General features: G+C 42.1%; 1 gene segment (V, D, J or C); it reads left to right on the top strand.

Annotated features, from left to right (window-relative positions):
* Positions 1-5,394: 5,394 nt before the first annotated feature.
* Positions 5,395-6,053, top strand: LOC102759601. The segment is given in 2 exon segments: positions 5,395-5,591; positions 5,704-6,053. Coding segments are annotated over 2 exon segments (429 nt in total).
* Positions 6,054-9,468: the final 3,415 nt, after the last annotated feature.

The raw sequence follows: 9,468 nt of genomic DNA, 5'->3' as shown, positions 1-9,468 counted from the left end.
AGCGGTTCTATGCTGAGAGGCCTGATGGCTCCTACTCCACTCTGAAGATCCAGCGTGCAGAGCAGGGGGACTCAGCCGTGTACCTCTGTGCCAGCAGCTTAACCACAGCGCTGCAGAGTCACCCTCTTCCTGCGCTCAAACCCTCATGTGCTCACCTCTCCTCAGAGTTCCCAGAGTCCTGAACAAAGGGGAAATAAATGCTTTGGGACTTGAATTGTTGTTCTTATAGTGGGAGGTCAAAAAATGACCTTCAAAATACGGTTCACCTTGGGCAGTAACGTTCTGTCTGGTTTTCTAGGATTCCTTTATATAGATCAAGATTCCATAATTGAGATTGAGCATCAGAGCTTAGTGTTGGGTACGGTCTCCTGTAAAATATAAAGTTTTAACACAATTACATTAAACTACTGGCACTGAGCATCACTGGCTCAGATGACACTAAGCTTTAGTGTGGGCCCCCAATGCAGAGCACTGTCCAGGCCTCATGCAGCTGCCAGCCTTAAAATATACACATTAGAATATACAGCCTTAAAATATACACATTAGAGTATACAGCCTTAAAATATACACATTAGAATATACAGCCTTAAAATATACACATTAGAGTATACAGCCTTAAAATATACACATAGATGACACTAAGCTTTAGTGTGGGCCCCCAATGCAGAGCACTGTCCAGGCCTCATGCAGCTGCCAGCCTTAAAATATACACATTAGAATATACAGCCTTAAAATATACACATTAGAATATACAGCCTTAAAATATACACATTAGAATATACAGCCTTAAAATATACACATTAGAGTATACAGCCTTAAAATATACACATTAGTAATAACTGCCATCAAGCGCTCAATGGTTGAGCATGGACCCATGAATAGAGTGGTTGCCGGTTTGATTCCCAGTCAGCACACATGGGTTGTGGGGCTAGAATCCCAGTGGGGAGTGTGCAGGAGGCAGCCAATCAATGTTTCTCTATCATTGATGTTTTGATCTCTCTCTCCCTTTCCCTTTATCTCTCTGAAATCATACATATATATATAATGAATTGACATTGAAATAATTATCCAGGAGCACCTGTCAGTCACAATAATGCATGTAAATGCACGTCTATATATTATTTTATTATTTTTCTTGATAATCAGCTGTCTTCTTCTCAAATCTATTTTGAATAGAAATTTAAATGTAGCTTGGTTTATTAAACACCCTATTTGAGACAATGTTAAAGAAAAGTGATTTAAAGAAGACCTGAAAAACAGTTACACTGCCCCCCTTTATCTTTGGGAGATACTTTCTAAGAACCCCAGTGGATGCCTGAAACCGCTGATAGTACCAAACACTATATATACTGTTTATCCTTGTGCTTTCGGGCCACTATTAGGTGAAAGAATGTTGACTAGAATACAAGCACTGTGGTGCTGCTACAGCCAATGTGATAACCAACCGAGACAGCTACTAAGTGACTAATGGTGGGTTGTGTACACAGCATTGATGTGCTGGACAAAGGGATGGTTCATGTCCTGCATGGGACAGACCAGATGGCACAATATTTCATCAGGCATTCAAAATGGTGCTCAAGTAAAAACTTGGGAATTGTTTTTTTCTGGAATTGACCATTTAATAATTCTGAATGGTGCTTGACTGCTGGAAACTAAAATTGTGGAAAGCTAAACTGCAGAAAGCAAAACTGCAGATAAGGCAGTGGGGGTGGGGGTGGGCGGCTATAGTACATAAAAGTAAAATGTATGACAACAAGAGAAAGACAGAGAGCAGATAAATTATCTTACCTGTGAGGTTTTCCTAATCTATCTGGTGGTATAACACCACTTCAAGGTAGACTGTGTTAAGGCAAAGATGTAAATTGCAAATCCTAGAGCCACAACTAAAATATCAAACACAGATTTATAACTACTAAGTCAACAAAAATAGAGATAATAGAATCATTAAAATAATTAATACCCAAGAGGACATAAAAAGAAGTAAAGAGGGGCAAGCAAAAGATGGGGCTAATACAACAGATAGCAAGTTTATGATAGATATTAACAAACTAGATCAATAGTCATATCAAATCAAAGTAGCCTCAATGCCCCAAATAAAAAGCACAGATTGTGATTTTGAGTAAAAATGAAAACCAACAACTCTATGCTGCCCATCAGAAATGTACTATGAATATAAACACTCAGAAGGTAAAAGTAAAAGAATGGACAAGATATACCATGCTAACACTAATCACAGGAAAGCTGGAGCAGCAATAATAACATCAGACAAAGTCAATTTCAGAGCAAAGAATATAGTCTGGGATAAAAAAAACACACACTCATATTTTAACGATAAAAGGACAAATTTATCAAGAAAACATAGCAAGAAATCATACATATTTATGCATCTAAAAGGAGAGTTTAAAGCCCTGAACAAAACAGCAAGGAGAAATAGACAAATTCACAATTACAATCAGACATTTCAACACCTGTCAGTAATTGGTTAACAACTCGACACCACCCCCCCAAAAAATTAGTGAGGAAACAGAAGACATCAATAACATTATTGATCACCTCGGCCCAACTCACATTTATAGAACAGATCACCCAACAGCAGCAGAATACACATTCTTATCGAGTGCACACAGACCATGGCCAGGATACTGTAGACTTTGGATATAAAATAAGTATCAACTCATTTAAAATAATTCAAAAGGCCCTGACCGGTTTGGCTCAGTGGATAGAGCGTCAGCCTGAAGACTCAAGGGTCCCAGGTTTGATTCCGGTCAAGGGCATGTACCTTGGTTGTGGACACATCCCCAGTAGCGAGTGTGCAGGAGGCAGCTGATCAATGTTTCTCTCTCATTGATGTTTCTGACTCTCTATCCCTCTCCCTTCCTCTCTGTAAGAAATCAATAAAATATATAAAAAAATAAAATAATTCAAAAGCATGTTCCTTCACCACAGAGGAACTGAATTAGGTATCAATAACAGAAAGATTACTGGAAAACTTCCAAATATTTTTAAATGAAATAACAATCTTCTAAATAACCCATGGGGCAAAGAAGAAATCAAAAGGGAAATTATAAAAGAATTTTAATTAAATGAAAATGAAAATATATCATATTAAAATTGATAGGATGCCACTAAAGGAGTACTTAATAGGAAATCTGGAAAATAGGGACTAATTCCCTACTCACACTGAGGCCAGCACTACTATGCTACTCAAATGAGATCAAGGTATTACCACACACACAAAAAAAAATCACCAAAAAACCCGATAGATTACTATCCCCCAAGAACAGATTAATAAACCTTTTAGAATTCCAAATCAAATAGAACAACATCCGCAGAGGATAATACATCATCACCAAGATGGGTTTATCTCAGAAATGTACAGCTTAACATTCAAAAATATGAAATGCAGTTTAACCTCTCAAATACTAAAAAAAAAAAAAAAAATCATAGGGTCATCTCTATAGATGCTCAAAAAAATACTTTATACAATCCAACATTTGTTCTGGATACAATCTCTTAGTAAATAAAAAGTAATTGGAAACATCCTTCCCCTAATCAAGGGCATTTATGAAAAAATCTATGGCTAATAGACATTTTTGCAAGAAAGGTAAAGATGCATGTTGTGATCTCTAGATCAAACACTAAAAGTACCACAAAAAAGGGGGAAATATCATTTGAACAATGGTGCTGGAAAAACTGTGTACGTAATCAAAAATAATCTCAATCCTAATCTCATTCCATAAACCAGGAGTGGGCAAAATCTGGCCTCTACTTGTTCTTATAAGGCCCAGAAACTAATCAACAATGTTTGTGACATAACAAAATTATATGAAATTCAAATTTCAGTACCCATACACCAAGTTTATTGGAGCACAGCCATGCTCACTCACTTGTGTGGTGTCTCTGGCTCTTTGGCACTGCAGGGGCAGAGGTGGGGAGCTGGGCCAGAAAACAGAAATCTTTACCATCTGACCCTTTCCAGAAAAAGTTTGCTAATCTTGCCATAAACAAAAATGAATATAAGATGGGTCAACTTTCTCAATTATCTATAAAGCTTCTGAGAGAAAGCAGAACAAATTCTCTTCATGACCTCGGAGTAGGCAAACATGTCTTTGATAGGACAAAAAATATTCTAATCTTTAAAAAGCACATTTTTCTTTGTCAAAATTTTAAAATCCTGTTCATCAAAAGATATTAAGAAAGGGCATGTGTCCAAAATATAAATAATTCCTACAAATCAATAACTTAAAAGGTAAGTAATTTAATTTTTTAAAAAGAACAGAAGAGTTCAAAAGAGTGGAAAACAAAACAAAAAACCACCCAAGATCTATAGGTAGATAGTTCCCGCTTCATAGAGGGTATATTTCCAGCTGCTCAAATTCTTTTTTTGGCTAGTAAAACCCTAAGGTCATCCCTCCCCAGGAATTATCTTTGGTTAAAGAGAACGCTTCAGCCAAGGTCCCTCCACCCCTTCCCAGGGCAGCTGCATGCATGGTGTCCTCTTTCCCAGAACACTCATTGATGAGATTTAGAATTTATATTTCCTGCTTAGAAAAAATGCACCATGCCTCCCTCACTACCACCTGCTAAGGCTGAGCTGAGACAGGTAAACATCACATCAGCAGGTGCTTGGAGTGTCCTGGCTGGTCCTGACTCCTAATGCAGACAGAACCCAGCCAACCTGGGCAGTATCTACACTGCTACTACACAAATGGCCGCTTGAGTGCGCTGTGGATCCACAGAATAAGCTGCTGATGGGGCCCTGTGGGAGACAGAGGGTTAAGGGAGAGAGTCTTGGCTTGGTCTCTACATCAGGGAGACTATCTGATGAATCAGAGGTTTGCTGATCATATCTTCTCACATTAACTGATATGCAGGTGTGTTGTCACAGCAGGAAGCCATGAGCTTGGCCTTGCCTGGAATTAAGCTCTCTTTTGGAGCATATGTTTGGTGGAGAGTGTGATGGGACTTCCTTCAGCCTGAAGCTTGGATAATTCAAGCCAGGTGTACCTGCTCCTAGGAAACAGAGATGCTGTGAGGATGGTCATCTGCCACAAACCCTGCCTGGCCCAGCTGGGCACATCCAGCAGCACTTGCTCATAGGACGATGGACAGAGTGTCTAGACTCTAGACCAGCGGTGGGCAAACTTTTTGACTCGAGGGCCACAATGGGTTCTTAAACTGGACCGGAAGGCCGGAACAAAAGCATGGATAGAGTGTTTGTGTGAACTAATATAAATTCAAAGTAAACATCATTACATAAAAGGGTATGGTGTTTTTTGTTTTTTTTTTTTAGTTTTATTCATTTCAAACGGGCCGGATCCGGCCCATGGGCTGTAGTTTGCCTACCGCTGCTCTAGACTGAGCCTGTCCAGGAAGTACAGGGTGTGTGTGGGAGCCTACAAGGACAACGACATCAGAACAGTGACATCACAGACAAGCCCTCCACCCAGAGCAAAGTAATACTCAAAGCCTCTGCTTTCTCATCCCAAACACCAGAGCCCAGATCTGGGAGATGGCCAGTCTTGTCCTGCCTGAATCTTCCAGTGGCAATTGGCTCCTCTGCTGTGTGGCCCTCTGCCTTCTGGGGGCAGGTGAGTCCTGACTTCAGATGGGACATCCCTTGAACCCAAAGTTCTTGATTATTGTTGGCCTGTCCATCTGCTTCCTGTGCTGGTCTACAGCTTCTGTCTCCTTCCTCCACAGGTTCCGTGGCTGCTGGAGTCACCCAGTTCCCAAGACACCTAATCAAAGTCCAAGGGGGGCAGGCTGTTTTGAAGTGTCATCCCATCTCCGGACATAATACGGTGTACTGGTACCAACAGGCTCTGAGCCAGAACCCCGAGTTCCTCATTAGTTTTTATGAAAAGCAGGAGGGACAGAAAGGAATCATCCCAGATCGGTTCTCAGCAAAACAGTTCAGTGACTACAGCTCTGAGCTGGCCATGAGCACCTTGCAGCTGGGAGACTCAGCCGTGTATCTCTGTGCCAGCAGCTTAGACACAGCCCTGCAGGGTCAATGGCTTTCTGTACTCAAACCTCCCTGCCCCAGCTGAGGATGTCACAGGAGAGGGTGGGGGCCTTCGTGAGTTCCAGGGCTTCTAGTTCTTTCTTAAGACTTTCCCTGCTGAGCTCAGCCCGAGCTTCCCTGACTGTCCTTCCAGCTCTGCCAGCACCTGGCAATTCCTAGCACATGGCAGGAACTCCTGCTGTGATAGAGTGGGGTCCATGTTGTGCGTACTAATTCACAGATGACATTGTGTTCCACTTTACAGAGGAGGAAGCGCCCATTATACCATTTTATAGGCAGGAAGTTTCAGCCCTTGGACATCTCAAATATTTCACATATGTCAACCCTACATCTCCAGGCCTCCAAAGTCAACATTGCCCAGAATTCCATGGTGCTGCCTGGGCCTGGTCCATAAGATATAACAGAGCTCTGGCTCTCCCATTTCAAGAGCATTTGAGCTGGGATGTGGGGGGGGGTCACACCTCATTTGGGGCTACACAGCTGATTGCCTGCCAACTTCTAAGACACAGAGCTTCACGTCACAGAACATGCCTCTCCAGCCGTGGGCAAACTATGGCCTGCGGGCCAGATCCGGCCCGTTTGAAATGAATAAAAGTAAAAAAAAAAAAGACCGTACCCTTTTATGTAATGATGTTTACTTTGAATTTATATTAGTTCACACAAACACTCCATCCATGCTTTTGTTCTGGCCCTCTGGTCCATATTAAGAACCCATTGTGGCCCTCGAGTCAAAAAGTTTGCCCACCCCTGCATCCTGTCCTAGTTTATATAGAGGGAGGACATGATATCCCCTAATAGAAGAGCTAAGGGACTAGGGCAGTGGTCAGCAAACTGCGGCCCCTTGAGTGTGGCTCTTTCACAAAATACCATGTGTGGGTGTACATGTACAGTGCTATTGAAACTTCGTGGCCACACTCAAGGGGCCAAAGAGCAGCATGTGGGCTTGCGAGCCGCAGTTTGCCGACCACTGGCCTAGGGGATTTCCATACTAACAGAAGATTCATCAAGAAAACAGAAGCCCTCTAGGAATTTCAGGCAGGATTCTAGGAATTACTACAGTGAATCAGTTTTTCTACACCTGGAAAGTGTGGAGGAGTGAGGATCTCAGCTTGCCTCCACTTTCGATCAGAACGTCTGAAATTGCTTCTTCTGCCCAGGTCAGGCACTGCAGAAAACAGCTGAGCATCACAGCTATTAAATGAATAATACAGACATTTACAGATCAGGGTTTGAGTTGATTGGTGAATGCAGATGACTTTAATTCCACACATTTTGTGTATTTAATTCAATCATTTTATTTATTGCACATTTTCTGTGAGGTAGCATAAATTACCCACATTACAAGTGAAAACACTGATTGTTAGAGAGTTTGGATACTTGGCTAAAGGAGGTACAGCTAACAAATATCAGAATTGGGACACAGACATGGACGATACTGACCTCCACCCATGCTTTAAATCACCCCACCCTTCTGCATGTGGTAGAAAGAGGCATCTTCAAAATGGGAACATTGACCCAAAGGTCCCTTTCAGAAATGCAGGCTGTAACACAAATCATTTGCATAACAGCTTTCACCTGGGAGGGGACCTGCTGGAGAGGAAAGCGATCCAGCTTCCTGGACCTGTCTGTTCATATTCTGACTTGCCTTGGGATGGTGATTCAGAAAATATTTGTGCAAGTTTTGCATTTGTATAAGTACCGCGCGCTAACCGATTGCGCCACTGGAGCTCCCAAGTTTTGCATTTGTAAACTGGGGCCAATAAGGGGCATTTTGTAGTGATTTAAAACAAGCAAATATGAAAAATTGCTTAATAAAAATATAGGCTCAAGTCATTCTTCTCTATAAACTCTGTGACAAATCGCTAGTGTAGAACAATTATTTACTATGTGCAGTTCTGGGATGAAGGGCAGGCATGGTTACTTTTGCCTGACTCATCTATGGCTCAGACAGAAACTTCTTTGAAATGCAAATATTGCTATCTTATAATTTATTGGGTGAAATTAACTACTGAGAGGTGCTCTTAAGGGAAAATGAAAAGATGACCCAGGACAGCGCTTCTTGTTGATGTTAAGTCTGATGTACAGGAAGGTGTGGTGCTTCCTGAAAGTTGTGGCTTCAGAGTGACTGGAGATCACACAGAAGAGCTGATTGAAGGGACGATTTTGTGTGAAGAGAGACCATCATAGTGGAGCCTCTAGTGCCGTCCATCCATTCCTGGCCCACCTCTGGTATCAGCCTCAGCTGCAGTGGAGAATTACATACAAGTTTGTGTGCATTTACCTGGTTCTGACAGCACCCCATCACTTGCAGGCTGGGAGCCCCTCTGCTTTCTGCTCTGGCCTCCTCTCTATCATGGGAGCCCACATGGCCTGCACAGCAGGGCAGCCAGAGCTGCAGAAGTGCTAATGCTCCTGGAGGGAGAGGAGCCAGGGATGAAAGCTCAGCCTCTGGAGGACAGCTCAGGAAGTGGTCTGTGTGCTTCTCTGCAGATTTCAACAAAATCCATAAATCTATCTCCCGATGTCCCTGCACAACTGTAATATTGCACCTTATCTAGGCTTTTTCCTTCCTGGTTCCTCCCTCCCCGCTCTCTTTTTCCTGCTTCCCGAGATGACTTCCTAAACAAACTACTTGCATCTATGTCTGTGTCTCGCACTGTGCCTCCAGGGGCAGCCTATATGGTGACAGTGATGGAAGGAAGTGACCATCAAAGGACCCACCCCTTTAGAAGACACGGCTATTTTTGTTTAATTCATTCTGCCATCCTGTCATTCAAAGTCTTATAATAACAGATATATATAAAAGATTCAGAAGTCTTGGGAAGGTCCTGTGGGAATGAGAAGGCCTGAAATTATTCTTCATTGCCTGCATGGCCCATCCAGCCTTCACTACTTACCATGTACAGGCACTATCCAGGAGCTTGGGAAAAACCAGTGCAAAAACACAAGAACAAGAAAAAAAATTTCTGATGACATACATTTTTTAATCAACATAAAATTTGTGACTCTAATTCACTAATTTAAAGGAGAATTGCAAAGGAACTATTCCTGGTAAATGTTAATCTCCCTAAAGAAATTAGGGTATTATTGAGAATACTAAAAATATGGGAAGATAATACCTTCTTGTGAGAACAGTCCACAGATCTCTGGGATTCCATGCACTCTAACCCAAACACTGTGAGTCCTAGCTGAGAAACTCCTCTTTTTATATATATATATATATATTCCATTGATTTTTTACAGAGTAAAGGGAGAGAGACAGAGAGTTAGAAACATCGATCAGCTGCCTCCTGCACATCTCCCACTGGGGATGTGCCCGCAACCCAGGTACATTCCCTCGACCGGAATCAAACCTGGGACCCTTCAGTCCGCAGGCCGACGCTCCATCCACTGAGTCAAACCAGCTAGGGCTTCATTTGTTCTTAATTATGATTATTTTT

This window comes from Myotis davidii, unplaced genomic scaffold (genome assembly GCF_000327345.1).
Source record: "Myotis davidii unplaced genomic scaffold, ASM32734v1 scaffold22, whole genome shotgun sequence".
Classification (NCBI taxonomy): domain Eukaryota; kingdom Metazoa; phylum Chordata; class Mammalia; order Chiroptera; family Vespertilionidae; genus Myotis; species Myotis davidii.
The sequence above is the reverse complement of the archived record's forward strand: the minus strand, read 5'-3'. Positions and strand labels throughout refer to the sequence as shown.